The sequence below is a fragment of the Sceloporus undulatus genome, unplaced genomic scaffold (genome assembly GCF_019175285.1).
Source record: "Sceloporus undulatus isolate JIND9_A2432 ecotype Alabama unplaced genomic scaffold, SceUnd_v1.1 scaffold_20, whole genome shotgun sequence".
NCBI classification, from domain to species: Eukaryota; Metazoa; Chordata; class Lepidosauria; order Squamata; family Phrynosomatidae; genus Sceloporus; species Sceloporus undulatus.
This window is the reverse complement of record NW_024802942.1, coordinates 236,205-258,494: the sequence shown is the minus strand read 5'-3', so window position 1 is coordinate 258,494 and position 22,290 is coordinate 236,205. Positions and strand designations below refer to the sequence as shown.

The following is a 22,290-nucleotide window of genomic DNA, read 5'->3' as shown; positions in this document are numbered from 1 at the left end:
AGGGGGGGACTGTGTGTGTGTGCATAAATTCCAAAAGGCAAACCTTAATTTTGCCATTTTAGGTAAGAGACACCCTTTTACTATGCCACTATATTTACTGAGACTTGATCATCCATGGATTTTGGTATCCAGGGGAGTCTTGGAACTGAACCATGGATTCACTACGTAATACGCACAGTCACAATAAAAACCAATCAGACTGAACAGTATAAAACACTATAAACACAATAAATATTGGACTAAACTGCTATATCAGCATAGCAAATCATCCTAAATGCAGAAACATGTTACACATTCAGCTATCAAAGTAATACTATTTTCACAAGGAAAGACAGATTCTGTATGGTTTTCTTTCAGTAGAAGAGTTTGACTCCAAGCATCCTATAAAAAGAGTATGTCATGAACACTTGAAAAGGGGTTAAACTTCACCCAAACCACAGGCAAAGTCTCTCTTGATATAGTATATGCAGAAACCTGCCCTCCAGCAATGAAAAGGAAATATATCAAATCTAGACCACACAAAGGTATTCCTGAATTGAGCAAAATACTTTACAAGTTATCTGGAACTAATAAGAGATCACCTAAATTTAACTGAGAACATTTCCTCTGTTCTGCTATCATTGTATTCTGGGTCTCTATACTGTACCAGATAACGACAAACAATTAGTTTATTGGCTCCAGTAGACCCTGAAGTTAACAGGATAGAAGAAACTTGTAATTTAAGCTATATTGTATCTTCTTTATGCTTCCAAAGTGAACTTTCATGACTAACATTGCCATCAATGAAAGCAGTGCCGAGCCAAACTGTTAACATTATTTCTCAGGTCACACAAGTGATAAGAGGTGAAATAAAACTCAAGCTACAAAGAGAAAATCCATCAGCTTTCTAGATATTGAAGTTTGGGAACCACTACTGTATAGTGATGTGAGAAGAGAAGCAGGGCTTTGACAGGAGATAACAAGGGTGGAATAGAAAGAAAGGTGCAGGGAGAGGTAACAAGCATTTGCCAGGCCCAAGGAATTGCCTGCTTTAAGGGTAGGCTGGGCTTGTTCAGCGTGGGGAACTATTCGGGCTCTTCTTGCTTGAGACTGAACAACTAAGATGAGAAGAGAAAGAGTTTCCACTTGAAAGCTGAGATGTGGAGAAGGATCAATTTACCAATTTTGAATGTTTGAAATGTCAATCACATTCAAGATGTAAATTATAGGAAAGTACAAGTGATTCTGAGTCTACAGATGGGCAGGCTGCATACCTGTTACTGTAGTTCCTTGAGTGGTCATCTGTGAACACACACAAATGTATTATCCTGCACCTGCACAGAGCACCGTTCGGAACCTTCTAGAAAGTTATATAAACGTTTTTGTCAGAAGCTCTGCCAACCTCCAGCAACCCCATATAAGCAGTCCCCCAACGAAACTACCTTGCAATTGATGCCGAAACAGCCATTCATAGGGGCCAGCAGGACACGACCATGGGAGGGCATAATTCAACTGGTTCTGTGCCTACAGAAGCTAAGAATAACTGTTGCTCAGAATTATGGCATCTCACAATAACATAAAATGTTAGTGCGTTCTGCAACAGGTGGATACCACCAATAAACTATCTTTTCCAAACATTTCAAGAGTGAAATTGTCTTATCAACCTTTTTCACAAGCTGGAAAACCAGAATCAATCATTGTTAACAAGACTTTCTCTTCCAGAAAGCCAGACATAATATTTAGGTCCAGCAAACTCCCTCTAACTCAGGGGTGGGTAACTTTGTAGGATTAGGGGGACAGACACATTGATCTCTCAGTAATCCTTGGAGTGGGTGCAGTCTCTTCCACCTACACACACACACACACACACACACACACAGAGAGAGAGAGAGAGAGAGAGAGAGAGTTTTACTTGCCCTAAACTTTGTATAGTGTAGTATTTTTAAATATGTTGTTAGCTACTGTGAGTCTCATTACTGGGAGAAAAGTGGTCTTTTTCCAGGGCTTAAATTGTTCCATGGGCCCTCAAATGCAGTGAAAATGCTCTCCACACCTCCAAAATCAAATACTTTCTTCAAAAAAAATTACAAAATTGTTGTTATTGTTTTTAACCTCTTGGGGGTTTATAAATGTGGTAGAAATGCCTCTGCATCTCACAGAAGTAATTTTGGGACATTCGGGGAGGTGTACGTGCAAAAACAATTATGAACCCTGAGGATATAAAAAAAGGTCCTGGGGGGGCTACTTATGGCCCACAGGCCACCCTTTGCCCACCCTGCTCTAACCTTTGATATACTTAGTTTCAACAAACAATCTTTCCTGCATGCACTTATATGAGAGCTCACTACTTTTTATGGCATGTTAATTCTGTTTCTGCTGTAGCTTGGTGAGTCTTATTAAATAAAAGCCACACTCTCCAGACCAAAACCATATGAAGGCTATGACAGAGGAAAATTCCCAAACCAATAAGAAAAGGTAAGCTCAGCATATTTTCACAAATCACACAATTAGTTCTAGCTAGAGATTCCTGGAGCTTACTTCAATAAATGTAGAACTTATGGCAAGTTGCCTATATTCATACACAGCACCTCAGAACTGAAACTTAACCTATTGTAACAGGTGGAATTCTTTTTCTGTACCCTCTCAAGAACAAATCTATTAAATTAAGCAATATCAAGAAGAAATGAAGAAAACTATTCTGCTCTTCCTTCATCCTATATGTGCAATCTCAGGAAGAAGAATCCATGAGCACACAATTTTTATTCCATACCATTAAACACAATATTTTTCTGTTCCCCCTCAATGCAAATGGAATGATAGGCTCCAAGTTCAGTCTGATGAAGGTTGGAATCCTACACCTGGGAGAAAGCCCAGTGGGACTTCCAAATAGCTCTGTGAAATAACAATGGCAAGTGTCTTTAGCACATAATTGTTGTTATATTTCTACTCTTTCATACTATATAGCTTTAATGAGCAATCCTTTGCTTCTTTTGAGAGTAGTTAGAAGGGCTGAAGAATGTTGTGATTCTCTTTCTATTTGGGCAAAATTCCTTCAGGTGCAGAGGTGGGAAATGCTTTCACAGTGGTGAGGCCAGGAAAGTGGTGAGGCCAGGAGCATTGTAGAGAAAGCCAGAGGATCTTATGTTCATTCCTTCCTTTGATAAGGTCACAGCTGGGGCCATGAACTAAATCAGCCCACTGATGTCAGTGGGAGAGATTCTTGGAAGAAAGTGTTGGAAGACGAATGGTAAAAGCATCCTACCCAGGCTCACATGATTTTGGAAATGGCAACTTCCTCCACTCCTAGAGGATTGTCTTGCAAATCACCATTTTAAAAAGTTTTTTGAATTTGTTGCTTTAGCTAAGTCATTGTCACTTTTCATAAAATACAAATGTACAATCAGATATAAAATGTGATTTATAAAATGGGGAAAAATGTTGTTTTAGGCACACAAAAGATTCAGCTTCATTATTACTTTCTTACATACACTGCCTTCACTATGAAAATAAGGTTTCAGAGTTTGACATGCCTGTGCCATGAAAATATCCCCCCCCCATCCATTTTTGCTGGATGAAGTGCAAGGTGGGAATGCCAAGAATCTCAGGGACTGGAGCTGGCTTTTACTTTTTGTGCATGGAAGTAATAAAACTCAAATAAGAGGAGTCCAGTTGGAGTAGATGGAAAATTTCCATTTCCATATCGTTATTTCATCCGTACTGTGAGGTCTACAAGAAACTGAGCAACAGTACAAAAGGCTATTATAAGGATGTTATTGTTCTTCATCTTCTAGTACCATACATATAAAGAAGCGTGCAGTCAGAATCACGACATTCTGCAGCCCTTCTACTACTCTCAGAAGAAGCAAAGGATTGCTCATTAAAGCTATATAGTATGAAAGAGTAGAAATATAACAACAACAATTATATGCCGGAAGGGTAGACTAATTAAGGTGGTTTAGGTTATGTGAAACAACAATTCTACTACATGAAATAAGAATTTTCAGAATAAAGTTTTCACAAAAAAAAAACCTGCCATGCAGGGATACATAATCAAAGCAGTACTGACAGATGGCCATATCCCTTATCTAAAATGTTTGAGACCAGATGTTTTCCGTATTTCAGATTATTACAGATTTTGGAATATCTACACATACATAATGAGATATCTTGAAGATGGGCCCCAAGCGTAAACATTAAATTCACTTATGTCTCATAAACAACTTATAAACATAGTGTGAAGGTAATTTTAAACAATTGTTAAAAATAATTTTGCACATGAAATAAAGTTTGCGTACATTAAACCATCAGAAAGAAAAGATGTCATATCTCAACCACTCATGAAAAAAGTTTTAGCTTTAGAGTATTTTTTGGATTTCAGAATGCACCAACTTATATTTTAAAATCTTTGTAAAAATCATTTGTGAAATACCGTAGATTGCTTTTAAAAATTACAACCATGCTGACTTTAAGACAAAGCCTTGTAAGAATACAAGCTGGCATTTGATATCGCTGACAGTATTACAGACAACTGTGTTTTATGCATAAAACTGGAGATAACATCTTTGGGCAGAACTTAACACAGTTTTACACGGCATTCATGTAACTATTTCAGTATCAGATCACCCAAACATGTGTTAGAGGTAACAAAGATGCCACTCGGCTTAAACGCAAGATTCATGTTTTTGCATGGATATGAGCCAACAGACAGACCTCCTCATGTTGTGTGCCCTTGGACAGGTATGTCCTGTTGCCTCTTCAGTCAAACAAGTTGGGGGGGGGGGAGTAGAGTTTTTCAATTTTCTATTTCAGTGTATTTTTTAATAGAGTAGCTTTCTTTCTTAAGTAAGATAGCAAATGATGGTTAAACTTCTTTTCATGAAGTTTAAATATTTGCTCATGGAGATATGTTATCCCATCCCTGCACAACTCCCATGCAGAATAGCAACATTGCACAACATGTGTCAATGACTGGATGTTGCTGTGAAATGTGCAATTTCCAGAGTTCAAAGCATAATTCACAACTGCAATGTGCAACCCAAATGCACAGTGCACAACTACAGTGCACATCATTGCTATATGCTCTTCCATCACTGTCAGCAAAGTACATCTGTTGCACCATTCACCTCCAATCCATATGTCGCTAACAGAATGCAATACAATACAATAACAATACAATATTCAGAAAGGGTTCAATATGCAAATACCAGACTTGGCCAAAACTGAGAAGCCAGTAAGCTAGTCAGACCACTGCAGATCGATTTTCTTTCTGACGTCAGTTTTAAACTCTCACTTAAAAACTAAAACTAAAGTGTAAAACTTTACATGCTGATGTAATGTGAAATTATTTGCAGAGAAATACATCCATCAGTTTGCCAAAAGCAAACACACATTTTAAAGCAACGACAGAAAATCAGCAGAATTTCAGAAAGTCAAGGCTCAAAAAATGGCACTCCCTGGTCTTGGACAAAGCTTCAGAGACATTTAGAAAAGTGAAAGGCCTTTCTGTTTTCCAAGAATCTCCAATGTTTAGTGTAGTTGAATAGGGTAGTGCACAAAAGGTCTGGTGGAAACCAAGGTCCCAAATTATTTCATGCATTATTGTGAAAATCACACATTTGGAAAAGAGGGGTACACCAGGAAACTAAGGTTCAAGACACACTGCAGAAATAATGCAGTTTGAGACTGCTTTAACTGCCTTGGCTCAGTGCTAGGGAATACAGGGAATTGTAGGCTAAATGTCTCACAAAACTACAGTTCCCAGAATTCCCTAGCATTGAGCCAGGGAAGTTAATGTGGTCTCAAAATGGGTTATTTCAGGAATGTGTTTTCGACTTCAGTTACCTCTAGTTCACCCAGCATACTTACCCCATGTGTTCTTAAATGCATCTTTCTTTAAAACTTTATATGGCTCATTACACAGATATACAGAAACAACGTGGTAATGTGTAAACTGGCTATCAATAAACTACCCCTGTGAGGAGGCAGATAATTGTGAAACATTTTAATCAGCTGAAACATTTTAATCATCTACCAGAAAATTTCCACTGTAACCATACACCATACGAATGAACTTTTTATTATGTAGATATTAACCAAAAATTATGTGCAAGCTCAGGATCAACTGGCCTTTTCAGAAAATTCCTGTTTTTGGCCCATTTTGTATAACTCTTAGTGTGAAACCAATTTTAACTACAAGTGCTATTATTAAAAGTTTTGTTTCACTCAGACTGTAAGTGAAAGCATCAACATTGATCTGGGTAAAGCTGAGTAAATTTCTTAAGAAGTACCTATTTATTACCCTGATAGTAAGCTAAATACACACTGGCCAAGATCCTATATCAGAACATAGTTCCCCTTACACAGTCCCATCTCCTTCCACCTGCCTCTCACCACAGCTATCAAGCCCTGGGAGGGGTTGGTGCTGCTCACCCCTTACCAGTGGGGAAGGGATGGAGGGGGCAGTGAATCAGACCATGAAGTAGCAATTCAACTAAGCTCAATGGGAGGGGAAAAATTAGGATGCACATACAGATACAGTGCACCCTCCTTTTCCTTCTCCCATGTTTTCATGGACTTAATCGCCTCTCCTTCTTCCATCTTCCATCACTGGAGAGCAGCAGATCCTCCTGGGGCTTGACAGCTGACAACAGGAGAAGTTTCCAGATGGAGTGTAAGACTAAGAGAATAGGTCTCTCTGCACCATTCAAAAATGATATACACAAGTGTAAATATTATTTACATGTACACATGCCACTAACAGTATGCTGGGCACTAACTATCCAAGTGTTAAAGACAATTACAAAACTTTTTTAACCATCCCAAATCCCAGCCAAAAGTTTATTTAGACAGTAAGATGCATCCAGAAAACTGCAATTCAACCTTTGAAAACACATATCTTAAGACAATTAATATTATTGTAGAAAACAGTCAAGCATACTATGGCCAGAATCCAGTGGTGTACTTCTGCTAGACTCCATGATACTAGATGGTGAAATACATCACAGGATCTTGGCCTATATTACCATAAACTATACATTACCTGAACTGTGGAGCTAATTTCAGATGCAAAACCTCCTGTAATGGGGGCTTCATGACTGATCAGCAACCGCCCTGTCTTGGCCACAGACTGGAAGACAAATACATTTTTAAAATTACATGAGTAGTATAAAGCAGAATAAATAATTACTTTCTGCAACTAGAATACACAAAATATGTATGTTTGAGTGCAAATTTGTAATTAAAACACTATCACTTTTGTTGGACGTTGTGTCTGTAGAGTATTTCACCACAAATTTGAGCTGGATCTCTAACTATTGGTGACTTCAAACAGAATCATATAAATATAACAATACACAATTCAATAAACAACCTATTATGAGCATAAAGTACTATAATAACAGAGAATGCTATTATGAAGAATAGCAAAATGAGGACTCAGCAAAAGCGAATGAGAAATCACCCAGGGTCAGGGCTTTGCCAGCAGATAATGCTCACCAACATTCTCTGAAGATGCCAGCCATAGATGCTGGCGAAACTTCAGGAATAAATAATAATTCTTCCAGAACATAGCCACATAGCCCAAAAAACCCACAAAAAACGATGGATGCTGGCCATGAAAGCCTTCGACTTCACATACTATAATAAACTTTGTTTTAAAAAATCATTTACATACAGTACAGATGTCCTTTTGTTTTTAAAAATCAGCTATATCAAAGCATATTAAATCCTCTCTCAATCATAGCCAAGTATCTTGTAAGATTTTTCAATGACTGTCTATGATGAGAGCCAGAGCAGACAGGTGGGAAAGAGTGCCCCAGGCCACTTTGACCACAAGTGACCACACAGCCCGCTCCAAAAGGGGGCCACCACAACAGGATTCAACCCACACCGTCAGGAGACAGATTAGACTGGCTCCTTTTTGCTCCTGTCCAAAGGACCAGAGCATGGAGTCGGAGTGGCTTCAGGCCACTTTGAGGGGCATGCATCGTATAAACACCACACCCTCAAAATGGCGGGAAGCCACTTCTTTTGGCCCATCTGTTCTGAGTCTAAGTTAAGTGTTTCTTTGTTTGTTTTTTCCTAGTTAGGCTTTTCTGTACTTGGGTATAGAAAAGGCTTCTAGCCAGACCTCTTCTGCAGCCTTCATTCTGGTCCAAGATCTACTCTCACCTCAAGCTCACTGCCTGCTGCTCACAGTCTAACTATAGCTGAGATAAACTTTTCATGTTGTTGTCTTAAGTGACCTTTAAACTATAGTTTCTTCTATTTCCCCCTTCTGTCTTCTTGACTAAATCCCCCACCACAACTGCCCAAATACATCTCCCTGAGTAGAATGTGAACTGAGCATTGGTCAACCCATTATTTTATCCATGTACAATTCTCCCAACAGTTGCAAATAACAGAAAGCTATGTGATACCACCAGTCTACCCAACCAGAAATCTTTTTTTCATAAAGCCAGCCATTTGTTTACTATAATCTACAAAACACCACTTCAACTGCCATCCTAACATTTAAACACTGTGACATCTCTGTCCAAAAGTAAGAATAAAAGATACAGTTTGATACTACTTTACAATTAACACTTCATCTCTTACTACAATCAGTCCCCCCACATTCACTGGTTTCCCTTTAATGGATTTGATGATTTGCAGATTTCATTAATATGATTTCTCTAGGAATCTCTAGGTCTTCCATTGTGATTTTATGATCAACGTCTGGCAAAAATTGACACAGAGTTCTGCTAGAGGACCCAGAGTCTTAGGCGGGTTACAGACGGGCAGGGGAGGACGTCTTGGAGGTGTATTTAGCTGAATGCGGAGCTTCCAGACGGCCCGCCCCGGGGGCGTGCTTCAGGTGTTGGAGCTTCCACACGGGGGGGCAGTGAAGACGCCTCACCTGGGTCCGTTTCGGACCCGGAGCTTCCAAACCGCCGCCTCGGAGGACGCTGCAAAAAGAGAAGCAGCTTCCGCACGGGCGGCCCAAACCGCGGCTTTTTTTTTCTTTTGCCGGCAGGCGGATGCGAAGCTGCGCAGCTACAGTGCTAAGCAGCGGCAGAAAGCCTATGTGTGCATTTAAAGCGCCCAAGCCCCTTTAAACTTTCTCTCATCTACGAGGCCATGGAGGCTGGCATCTATGTGCCAGGGAACCCCAGCATCAACATCACAGGCCAGCAGATCGGGCCCCTGATACTGGCTGACTGTGCCTACCCCATTCGGAAGTGGCTCATGACCCCCTTGAAGAGAAAGAGAAGAAGAAAGCAGGGGAGACTGTGAGGAATGCCCTGGCAGATTTTTTTCTGACAAGGAGAATCTGAAGGATGGCTCCTGTGCCATCATCTGTGATGTCAGAATGCATTGTACTGTAATAGCATAAGCACATGAATAAATGTATCCCATTATCCACAGTTTGAGTCTGCCTATCATTCCTGATCTGTGCTGTGGGCATGTTTTGCCACGTGCCTGAGGGGGACACACACAAACACACACACACAAAAGGTCTCCTGGCGCCTGTTTTCCTGGGGCAAAAAGATACATCAGCTCCAACTGCCAATTGCCCCTTTGACAATGTATCAATCCCCCTCAAATTCAAGCTTTCCTAATGGCCAATTTGAATGTATCAATGGGGCACCCAGAGGACATCTATTGGGGGAAAGATTCAAACTGCTCCTCTGAAAGCTTTCATTGGACTAGGACCACCTTGGCCTAACGGCCCAGAGCCGCAGGTGCCCATATATACCCGTGCGCAACTGTGCAAGACCCCAGGACAGCGATCAACATGGCAGCGCCACGCAGGAGGGTCCCGGTCCGAATCGCCTACTGGACAGACGAAGAGGTCGGGATCCTCCTGGACTCCCTGATGCCACAGGCAGCCGCGAGGAGGGTGATGGCTAGCACCAACAAGCCCAACCGGGGGCATTTTCTAGAGGCATCTCGTGCCCTCCGAAACCAAGGGTTTCAAAGAACGCTGCACCAATGTAGAGTGAAATTTAAAACTCTGAAGGCAGCGTTCTTTGAAACCCTTGAGGATTTCGGAGAGGCGCCCCCGGTTGACAGGCAGCCACCATTCTTCTCGCGGCTGAAGGACCTGTGGATCAGGGGAGATCGGCCCAGACCGGAAGATCGCCGTCCTCCAGGTAAGCCAGAGCTCTTGCCATGCCCTGTCCTACCCTCCTTGACCCTTCCCTTGCCCTCCTCTCCTTCCTGCATGGTGCCAATGCCATCCCTCCTCTTCCCTTCTGCAGGCGTGCGGCCGAGGCGGAGGCGGAGGGAGGGAGGGCACCCTGCCAGGTCGCCCTCTCCACCATCCTCGGGGGACGAGGATGTCCCCGAGGGTGGGCCACAGCCAGGACCAGCTGCTGTGGCCCCTCCGCAGCCAGAGCAGGCTCCTCTGGTGGCAGGTAGGTCCCCAGGGTGAGGGGTTGGCTGCCTGCAGCCCCCACGACACTTGTGCCCTCGTCTGCCATGCCAGCATGGTAACTTGGGCCTTTCCTTCCTTTTTTCCAGGGCTTGAAGTCCTCGCTGCTGTTGCTGCCGCCGAGAAAGAGGAGCCTGGGCCGAGCCGCCGCCTGCCAGGAGAGCCAGGGCACTTGGCCCTCAATGCCAGTGCCCTGGATCGTGTCCTCCAAGCCCGGCAGCAAGGTAAGTGTAGAGGTGAACCCAGGGAAGGGAGTGGGGGCACCCAGAAACCCTGCCTGTGGGAGTGGGTGATGGGCTGCACAGGCTGATCCTAACCATCCTCTTTCTTTTCCCCCCACAGAGAACCGGACGGAGAGGAGGTTCGCTGCCCTGGAGGAGAAAGTGGACAAGCTGGCTGAGAGAGAGTCCTCCATGGAAGAGACCCTCCAGGAACTCCTCCGCCGGCTGCCCGCCCCACCGCCTCCTCCCCCTCCCTGAAGCAGCTTCCCTCCCCTGCCCCCTCTGCCATCCCCCCTTCACCCTCCCCCTTCCTTTTGTACATATTGTATATAGAAAAAAAGTTTATTTTTTAAAAAAAACTTGTGTGGTTAATTATGCGCAACTGCGGCAGTGTGGCTGTGAGTGTGAATGGGACAGCTTAGGCGCAACTGTGCAGTCTAAAACTAGGCAGGAGTGCTGTGAGGTAGCAATGTCCAAACTCTGTCCTTCCAGGCGTTTGGACTTTATCTCCCAGAATCCCAGACCACAGGGCAAGGTGGCTGGGGATTCTGGGAGATGAAGTCCAAACGCCTGGGAGGACAGAGTTTGGAGATTGCTGGTTTGGGAACCAGTGAGCCAGGCATGGTGGGAGGAGAGAACAGGAAGGGTAGAATAGAGTAGATAGGGCTGGGAAGGAACACATGCCCTGGGAGGCGAAATGATGTCTTTATGGGACATCATGGGACCTAGTGCCTTGTCAGTGCTCCCTGCCGCTTGATCCCAGGCCCTCTCTAGTTGCCCTTTGCCTTTGGGGGCAAGTTTAGAGAGCATCAAAAGGTCTTGGGCACATTCAAGCTCCGGGGTCTCTTTTTTTTTCCCTTTGCCGGCTGGCGAATGCGCAGCTGCGCAGGGCTAAGCAGCGGCGGCAGAAAGCCTATGGGCACATTTAAAACAAAGGTGGTCTCCTGCCAGCTGGTGATCAGCTGGTGTTGGCATCCTTGTCCGTTTGCACTTTGCCAGTGTCAGCAGCATCATAGATGCCTCCTCTCCTTTGGTCCCCGCGCTCCTGCTGAATCTGCAATGCGCAGCCACAGCTGTCTCCGCTGCCACCGCTGTCCCCCTGCCATCTCCCCTCACCTCCTTTGTACATATGTCAATATTTACAGTTTTAGCGTTTTTTATTGTTAGGTGAAAATGGCACAGGAATGTGTGTAGGGGTGCACTTTAAAGTCCAAACTTTCCAAGCAGCGTATGCGTACATGTTGCTCTAGGGTTAGTGTTAGGGTTAGGGTTACGAGGCTTAAAATGCGCCGCAGCTGTGCCTCAGCTTCCACAGCTGCATGGCAGCGGACGTTGCAATTAAAGCCTGACTGCAAACTGCGCATGTTCCAAGACCCCAACTCACTATGCGACGGAGCTTTTAAATGGGCAACTTAAAGTAGCGGCGTAGCAATTCTGGTGTGCCGGTGCAGCAGCTCTCATGGCTTCTTCCACTTCTCGATATGTGTCAGCATTCAGGTAGGACTGTTCCAGTTTCTGCAAAATGTTTGGCTGGGACCATATAGCTATGAAGTCAGCCGTCTCAGTATGAGACCAAGATGTCCCCTTGCCTTTTTTCGGGGTGCTGGTGGATGGCTGAGCCATCCTGCCTGGTGGCAAAGGGGAGCCGCCACACAGCTGTGCCAGGAGCAGCTGAACTGTGCCCGTTCCCAGGTGAAAATGGCGCAGGAATGTGTGTAGGGGGTCACTTTAAATCCCAAACTTTCCCTTTTCACTTTCTACAACCAAAACATCCGCCGGCAAAAGTTACAACTTCCCGCGGTTCTAGCAACGCATGCGCACAAGTGGCTCTAGGGTTAGGGTTACGAGGCTTAAAATGCGCCGCAGCTGTGCCTCAGCTTCCACAGCTGCATGGCAGCGGACGTTGCAATTAAAGCTTGGCTGCAAACCACGCATGTCCCGGGAACCCGACCCATTATGCGACGCAGCTGACACGGAGCTTTTAAACCGGCAACTTATATTTGCGGCATAGCAATTCTGACGTATCGGTGCAGGGGCTTACAGACGGAGCTGCGCAGGTACGCATCAAACAGAAAAGAAGCGGAAAAAAGCAGCACCTTTTTAATGCCGCTTCTTCCCGCTTGGGGCGTGCGGGGGGCGTGTTCATGACGGCATTCAGGTAAGGCCCGTCTGAAGGCTCTACCTTCATGACGTCATGAGTACATCCCTTTTTGCCCGTCTGTAACCCGCCTTAGAGAGCTAGGAGTTGATGACAGAATCGTGCTGGAGAACCTAGAGATTTCTAGAGAGAACACAGTAATCAAATCTGCAAATCAACAAACTTTCATTCATGATTTTTATTTATATTTATTTATATTTGTGGTTTTTCCACTTTTGAGGGGGGATGCTTCAATAAAGAGCCCAACTTTGGTTCACTTATAGCAGAGGCTATTTAAATTAAAGCAGGCTACAAAATAACACTACCCTATATGCATTTTGTACCATGGGTTTATTTTATTTATGGGGCTGTACAGCACAGTGCATGTAAGCACTACACCAAAGACGCAGTGTGATGCTGCCCACTATCTGGTCAGACAAGCAGCGTGGGGGCAGCATCTGGATGGCTGGCAGGTGGACGCCACAGCCTCACTCCGCCCCGAAGCTGGCTCTTTATGCCAGTCTATTGAGGTCCTTGCTCACCATGGTGATTTGCTATACTTCACAGTGTAATTACACATAATGTGAGAAGACTCTGTTTCAAAAAGAAAAGCACTAGGTGACATCATTAATTTAAATAGAAGCCTACTTTTTTAGGACTGAATAAATATTAAAAGGATATAAAGAAATCCTCACAGTACAATCAAGTCCAACTACTTTCCAGAAGATTATTTTGATATGTGAAAGCTATTATCCAAAATAATCTGCCCTACATTAACAATACATTAATAATCTGCCCTACATCAAATGCCTATCAGAATCAAAATCCATAAAGTTCAATTGTATTTCATTCCAGTTAAGCCTCTGGCCTGAATAATGTACAACATGTACATTTGTTCTGGTGTATATATATATGCTGTTGAAATCCACCACCACTTGTAAGCTTCTATTATGTGCACAAAGTGAAAAACTCACACAAAGGAAATTGAGGACTATGCCAATCCATCTGTTGGATTTGACTTTTGAGAATTATTTCTTTGTATTCCTCAGTCCTTCTTGTTCTATGTAAATGCAGGATGATAACTTCTCAATTTTCTCTTATAGTTCAGACATTGATAGGTAGCATACTTTAAATTTCCACCAAGTTCTTTTCATGTTTACCAGTATGCCATTAGGAATCGCATGTTTAACAGCACTACTATGAAAACAATCCGTTTTTATTTCATTTGCTACAGGAATTGTTAAAAAAGGAAACACAGCCTACTCAGACAGCAAGATCAGAAAAAGGAAATCATATTCTTCAAGGAGCTGTACCAAAGAACATATATGTAAATCAGCGAATTAAATAATAATATAAATGATACACTGACAACTATATCAAATGCAATGGCTGCTGCATATATAGCCCTGTTCAGGCATTCACCTTCATGTGTGGAGGGACAAATTGTGGTAGGAATGTGGGCATGCACGTAAGCTTCAACAAATGTTAACATGAACTGGACAGCACCACAGGCCTTTGCATGCTGAGTACAAAGACCCACAGAGGACTTTGTACCATGTCCCACTAACATAAATTACAACACTTCTATCATCCAGAACCTAGTAATGCAGTCAAATGTTTTTGCCACTAGGGATTCTATAAGTTTTGTTTTGAAAATGAATGCCATTAAAAAAAAAAACATTGATGACAACATTTGACTACAAGTGCATTTTGGCTCACCATCTTTTTCATCATGGCTGAACTAAACACCTCAACTGATTCTGCATTTATTTCCAACAGAACACTTAACATTCTTTGATCAAACCCTAACATAACACAGATGATATTGCTATTTAGGACTGAGAAATGCACGAATGCACATTGTTATGGCAATACAGGGCAAGAACTATAATGGCACATACATATTCCATCTGCAGAGAGAGAGTGTGTGTGTGTGTGTGTGTGTGTGTGTGTAAAATAACTGGACTGATTTCTTCAAGAGCTATTAAGGATTATTTTTCCATAAACTATTAGGTTTGCAGAAGAATAAGAGTTTCAGCACTTCCTTCAATGACTTTTTTTGTTAGTAAAGAGGAAGCACTTTCCATAATTAACTGCAAAAAATCAAGAAAGCCCAGCTATTCCCATACATATCTCTCATATGAAAAGTAGTGAGGGTTACTCCATACCATCACAAATTGAAGTGGAAAACAGATTTAAAAGATAAGTGACTTTCCAGTCATCGTTAATAAAGACAACTGTTTCAAAATATGCTCTAAACCAGAAAATGAAACAGCACAAAAATCAAAGCCTCACAACCAGGGTCTACCATCCAGTATTTCTGGGGTATAAGAATCAAATATATACCAAAAGTCTGACAGGCCTTTGGAAATTTTATTCCTACTACAATTCAGTTCTGGACTATCTGAAACATACATCTCAAAAGAATAAATAAAAGGTTTTCTATGTTTTTAATTGTACTGTTTTAATCTTATTAAATTGCTCTGAGTCCCAGCTTTGGGGAAAGGGGGTGGTGGTAATAATAATAATAACAACAACAACAACAACAACAACAGTAATAATTTTGTGGAAAAGAAATGAGGGAGGCAATGACAAGAGGAAATGATGACAAACACCAACTTTTTTAGACTCATGCCACAGCATTAATTGGTCCACAATCTTCCCTGCTGGTACCTAGAGCTAAGAATAGCATTACTGTACATATCTAAACAATACACTGCTAATTTCATTTATCACATAATGAGTAATTTAAATATATCAAGTTCACATGATTCAATCAAATTTTCAAATGTATTCTGACCTCACTATCCATATTCATTGTCTGAGAGTCTGTACTTGCAAATTATATTTATAGTTTATATTTAAATTATATTTAGCTATGTATTTATCTGAAGTGTAAGTACTACTGAAAACAGTGGGAGACACTTTTCACACACTTTTGTAGAAACATGTTTAGTATTCCACTGAGTATCCAGGCTGGGGGGGGGGGGGTGTCCTTTCAACCATAGAGCAGGGAAAGAAAAAGAAATGAACCACAGTTATGCTAAGTGTTTATAAGGGGACCACTTAATTCTAGCAAAGATATTTCATACATCCAAAGTAAAAGAACAAGAAAGATGAAATTTTTAATTTTAAAAATATCCGAAAGCTTTTTATTCAAGACCATTCTCTGAACATGGCCATTGAACAAAGCCATGATTACACTGATAGTGCCATATTCTCTGGGTGTCTTTCTCACTATCATTGTTTTAAGAAGCAAAACAAATGACAATATTCTTAAAATAACTTCAAAGTACTTAATAGAAAACAGCATTGCACAACCCAGCACCTTCCAGATATTTTGGGATACAACTTCTACAATTCCTGATCATGTTTTGCTGGGAGGGGTGTATGTCAACTGAAATCCAAAATACCTACAGAACACAAAGTCGAGGAAAGCTGACAGACACTCAGTTTTAAATATAAATTAATACAAAGTACAAGAGTCAGTACAGCAGAGCCAAGACTCAGTTTAACTTCTAGTGGCCCCTAGTGGTGATCATTCTGTAGTAGCATATGGTATGAAAAGTATTAAAATAATAATACCTGAAAGTTCAGACTATTTGCTCAGTCACACTACTTGTTTTGCTAGCTGTTTCTGAAATCAGTGGAAAAACAATTAGATCTCTATTGGACTGAGCTAATCTATGTAGACTGAAATATAACTGATACTATTCCTCCAGAAAGTCCTATTCCACCACTGTATCATACCACAAAAATGACCCTGGCTTTCAGATGCTATGCCAGGAAGTGCAAACACTGACAAGTTGTTAAACTTTCATGTATGTCCCTGATGACAATGTGCATGTCTCCTGTTCAAGGATCAATCCAGTTAAATATATTACAACTTTCAGAATCCACAAGTACTGACCATTCTGGCTGCAGTATCTGAAGCACCTGAGCAATAGGAATAACAGCAGCACACACACAATCAGTTACTATGAAATTGGTTCATTATTCCTCATTCTGAAGGGATAATTCTGAAATTATTGCTAAATACAATATATGTTTAGGGTAGCAAATATGACTTGCTTCATGTGTGTAAGACACATAAACAAGAAATGTAACCAGAACTACACATCTGTGTAGCTGTGGTTGATGACAGGTTACCACAGAAAAGGATGACAGAATGGCAGGGGGAGGATATGCTTTTGGCTTCATTTTTATTATAACTATTACTCACAGAATCTGAAGTTTTACTTCTCAGTCAAAAACACATAAACAGCAGTCTTGTAATGAGCAAATAGAATCATTGAGTCACCATGTTAAAAATCCCAGGTTTGTTTAGCACAAAATCAGGATGAAGTGGTATGAAACTGGTAATTGTAATTCAGATATAAAACAAGCTCTTTGTAGAAGCTGAGATATGTGATATAATATGATGACATACAAGTGCACAATGGCTGCATCCATCCTGCAGAAATAATCCAGTTTGACACCACTTGTAACTGCCATGGCTCAGTGCTATGGAATTCTGGTAATTGTAGTTTGTTGTGACACCTGAGCTCTCTGAGAGAAGACTAAATGTCTCACAAAACTACATTTCCAGAATTCCATAGCACTGAGCCATGGCAGTTAAAAGTGGTATCAAACTGGATTATTTCTGCGGTGTGGATGAAGCCCTGGCAACTAAACTTTATAAGTTGTTCCCAAACATTACAAGGAAAGGCATGGAGGCATGCAATCGAATGCTTCTCAGCAATGCTTGAACTCCACCATAATGTTCTTCTGCTAAGCCAGGAATGGGAAACTGTGGGAGGCTACAGGGCTGCATTACTCCACAGGAGACCTGGTGGGGACACACTTCCCATCGAACATCCCACTGCAAAAGAGCACAAAATCATTTTGCTCCCAAATACCTACCAATGCCTTCTTGGGGAGCTGGGGGCTGTTGGGGAAGTTTTGACATGTTTTAGGCTCTTTTAGGCCCAGGAGAAGATTTTTTTTCAAAACAGGGACAGGAAATCACTTCTGCTTTACTTCCAGTTTTGAAAAAGCCTTTCCTGGATATAAAATGGCCCAAGGGAGGCCTAAAATATGACAAAAATGCTCTCACATCCCCCAGAGGCTATTTGGTGCAAAAATGTTTTTCAGGTTTTTGGTTTTGTTTTTTTGACCCCTTGAGGTTTCTGAGGACCACAAAAATGGCCCAAGAGATTGCATGTGACTCACAGGATGTACTTGTCACACTCTTGTCCTGAAAAAAGTGGGTACATGGTGTATGTTAGTGATCAAGTTTTTTAATCCAATGTGGGATGTATAATTGATACAACCAGTAACATACATGTATTTATTTTTACAATAAAATACATGTATATTTTAAAAAGCTGTATGGAGACATAATTCAATTTCAGAAGATTACAAGTTCAAAGCTGCATAGAAAATGTTCCAAAATGTGATATCTAAGCCGCAGATAAAATGTGACTGGGGTAACCTGAAGGGAACAAGTAAAAGGGGACAGAGGTTCTGCTAAAACATGCTATGCTGGTGCAGTTCTAGAAGGTTCCAAATGGTTGACACAGGGAAATCCCATATGTGTGTCAGACATAAAAATATACAATTCTTTATAAAATTCCTCAAAATGTACTTAAATGTAACACTTCAAAGTAACAAGAAAACATTACTCATTACACAACTTTGGTCCTATGCACTGCATATAACTTTGTTAAATCTTGTTACATTTTGTTAAATCTCTCAAACCAACTAGTTACAGGTGACTGTGTTCCTTGTATCTCTTCCAGCCTTTTAATCTATCATTTTATTCTCTTTTGCCTTAAGATTCCTTTCCTAATATTTTCCTACATTTCATAAAGTAAGGAAATTCAGAAAAAAAAATCTTAATTCAAGCAGTGTACCATCAAATGTTGAATTGCCATTGTTTTGGAAGTAGAGAATGTGTGATTATTTTCTAGAGTGGTGTGTTTACAAATGGGGTAGCACAAAACTGAGCTCAGATTTCATAAATCTTGCTATTTAACCTCTTTTTCGAAATGAGATTTCAGTAAGAACAGAAACCATTTACATTTAGAAACAAGTGGGGAAAAACAATGGAAGGAACCTTTACATGCAAGGATATAATTGTATCTACACATTACACCATGTTTGTAAATGGAATTCTATATATTTGTTTCACTTGGGATTCACTTTATGAAATACAAGTCTTTCCTCCCTAAAAAACAAATCAGATTAGAGTATGAATGATGGTATAGCCATGCATACGTCTACTAGGCAAATCTGCTTCTTATAGATTTAAATACTATCAAGAGATGTATGCTTTCATCTCTTCCACCCTAGCAATGATGTGCTAAGGAGCAAGTGGGATTATGCCATAAAGCACCTGTGATGGAAGTCAAAGTGTCCATTCTGAGTTGAGGAGCAGGGAACTTCTCATATTTCCTTGCTTATTGGAGTATACACTTTCTTACTATAAACCAAAGACTCACTCACACTCTCCTTTCTCTCTGGGAATTTTTATTTTAAGATCTAGAACATTCCTCAATATGTTATTTGAGACTTCTCCTGTTCTACTACTAAAATTGTGTAACTTTTCTTTCTGACCCAGTGAAAGCTAGAGCAAGTGATTTAATTAAGATTAAACTGGAGGTCAGGAAGAACAAAATATTTCAAGGGCAATCCCTCAGTTGTGCAACTCTTTCCCAAAGAATATCTCAGAGGCTTAGCCTTTTGCCATCTTCATTTGCTCCTTGGGGTTCATTAAATATTACATATTTTGTATAGGAAAATATTTTATGCATAATACTTTTCAATATATTCCTATCCAACATAAACAAGTACAATGGCGTGCACTAAGATTACATATACTTACCTTGCATACAGTCTCTGCATCCCAAGGAAGAATAGTCTTCAAATCAATTACTTCACAGGACACACCAAGCTTCTCCTGAGCCATAATTGCTACCTCTTTGATGACATGAACCTAGAAATTGTGGAGAAGGAAACATGCAACAGTATATTGATGTAGTTCATTGTTAAAGCTTTGAATTCCATCAGCATACTGGAGTGGTGTGAATCTGAACATACTGTCATAGAGAAAAAATATTGATCTTGACACCCTTTCTGCCACTGAATTCCTAAAAACACTTAGAAGAATATACATGTTTTGGCTGACCAAGCTGAAAATTGTAACCATCATCTCCATTTCATACACCCATATTTAAAAAATCCATATAAAAAGTACAGTGTGCCTGCATTATACGTAGGCGCCGCTTACGCGGCTTCCAGCATATGGGGCAAGCTCGTGGTGCACACCCCGCAGCACGCCGTGTGCATGAGCCCCATTACTTCTAATGGGGCTTGATCATACACGTTTTTTTCCTTTACATGGGGATCCGGAACGGATCCCCCACATAAGGGAAGGGCGCAATATTGATGGGATGGACAGTGCTCCTTGACAGAACAGTAACCATCTACAGTCAATGCTGGTCAACATATCTTTCTGCTTTTCCAGTTCAGAATGACCAAAAAGGTAATAGAAGAGTCGGTGCTTAGGTGATGATATTGTTCCATTGTATTTTTTGCTGTGTAGTTTATCAATATCTTCTGCTTAGTTGATTTTAATAGTACTATACAGTGCGCCCACGTTTTACATGGGCACGCCCGTTGCATGCCCCAGAAGAACTAATGGGATGTGCATCGTGGGCGCAAGCCCCATTACTTCCTATGGGGCTCAAGCATACAGTGATTTCCCCTTACATGGAGAGATCCAGAAAGGATCCCCACAAAGCGGGGGGGGGGGGGCACTGTATTTTGTTGTAGTCATATTTCAGCCCTGGTATTGTTTCTCTTTCTTTAAACAAAAAAGTATTATGTGTTTTGTTACAGTTACACTATATTTACACAATTATAATGCTTTAACCCAGGTATTGTTTCAGTGCTCTTTTACTTTTACTTTTGATTGGTAGTTGAATCATATCTTTCAGATGAATAATTAATGCAAATTGTTTTAGTAGACACAGTAAATATGTTTCAATGGGCATTTCCAACTGAACTAGTGCATACTATAGCCATCTGATATATGGCGGTGCCATGTTTAAATTCAAGCAAGGAAAACATACACACATATGGATGTACACACACATTAATTTTACATATACATTAATTTTAAGGTTTCCACAGCTGATGAAAACCTAAACCTAAATGAAATTGCTAGTCCCAACTACAACAGAGTCACTGAATCAAAGGGATTTATACAAGTGCTGACTTAATGTTCAATAATTGAATCAAAGGGTCTACTCTGTTTTGGATTAGCAATTGCATCTAAACTCTAATGTACAATATTATGAATGAATGAATTTATTACAGCACATGGACAGCACCAAAATACAGCAAAAATACAAAACACATAACATCAGGTGTACTGCTGTAGCACAAATATATATACATTCTACTCTGACGGAGATGTATTAAAACATTGACATAGTTATACAGTTATCAACAAACAACTTTTTCAATGCCATATCTGTAACATTTTATATAAAATGATATAAAGATAAAATCTGTAAAAACAATAAGATGATGGCTCGTTATGGCCAAACTCTAAAGCATTATTACTTCATCTGTATTAAAATGTTTTACGGCATATTATGAAAGTTGTGCCTCTTAATAATTAAAGAAATTAATTAGACTAAGCTGTTGTTTGTATGCAAGTCTCACTGAAATAATGTGGAAAAGTCAATAATTTATGAAAAGTTAATGCCCACAATCATTTAAACACTTTCTGATTTCAACAGAAACTGCATGAAATGAATTTAGTCTGTGTGCAACCCTGTATATTTTACTTTTTCAGTAAAACTACTTCTTAGTTTAGCCCACACTACTGTTTAAAATAATACTATTCTTAATATTAATTTCAAAACCCACTAGTTATCTTACTGACCTGAGTACCCCAAGCCACCAGCGTCACATCACTTCCATCCTGAAGTACTTCTGCTTGAGAAAGTGGAATATAGTATGGCTCCACGGGGACTTGTTCCACTGAGCAAATGCAAAGCAAAGTAATTTAGAGTCCCTAAATGTAAACATATTTAAATGTATAAATACCTGAAGCAATGATATCTAGTCAACCTCTAGCAAACGTGATATAAAATACAACAATTAAGACACCTGCTTGAAACAGCACTGCCTAAGACAGAGGCTTTAGTTCATCTCAGTCCCAACACTATTGGTAAGCTTTAGCTGACTTTACTAAACACCATATCCCTGCTTCCTGACTATCATATTATGCTGAAACATGAGAAGCACACAAGAGATGCTTTCAACAAAATGAGATATTCTTCTATTACAGGGGTAGGCAACCTGCGTCCCGCGGGCCGGATGCGGCCCGGCAAGGCCTTGGGACCGGTCCCAGCCCGGTCCTGCCGCCGATTGCCACCGGGGCCTTTGGCGTCTTGCGTGAGGGGCATGGTGGGGCAATTGTCTATAGAAGCTTCAGAAACATGCATTTATCTTAACATTTTTTTAAAAATCAGCAAATTTTTTCG

At 40.9% G+C, this 22,290-nt stretch overlaps 1 protein-coding gene across 2 annotated transcripts in view; it reads right to left on the bottom strand.

The window, feature by feature from the left end:
- LOC121917489 (2-oxoisovalerate dehydrogenase subunit beta, mitochondrial) overlaps positions 1–22,290 on the bottom strand; it is a 54,697-nt gene that overhangs the window by 18,981 nt on the left and 13,426 nt on the right. The window contains exons 6-8 of one of the 2 annotated variants that reach the window (XM_042443499.1): positions 21,687–21,784; positions 19,617–19,727; positions 7,019–7,105 (exon numbers count right to left, since the gene is read on the bottom strand). In XM_042443499.1, coding sequence (XP_042299433.1) covers positions 7,019–7,105; positions 19,617–19,727; positions 21,687–21,784 — 296 coding nt within the window. Of the gene's footprint in view, positions 1–7,018; positions 7,106–17,358; positions 17,613–19,616; positions 19,728–21,686; positions 21,785–22,290 lie in introns of those variants that run through there. The other variant, XM_042443500.1, reaches the window with a different exon arrangement.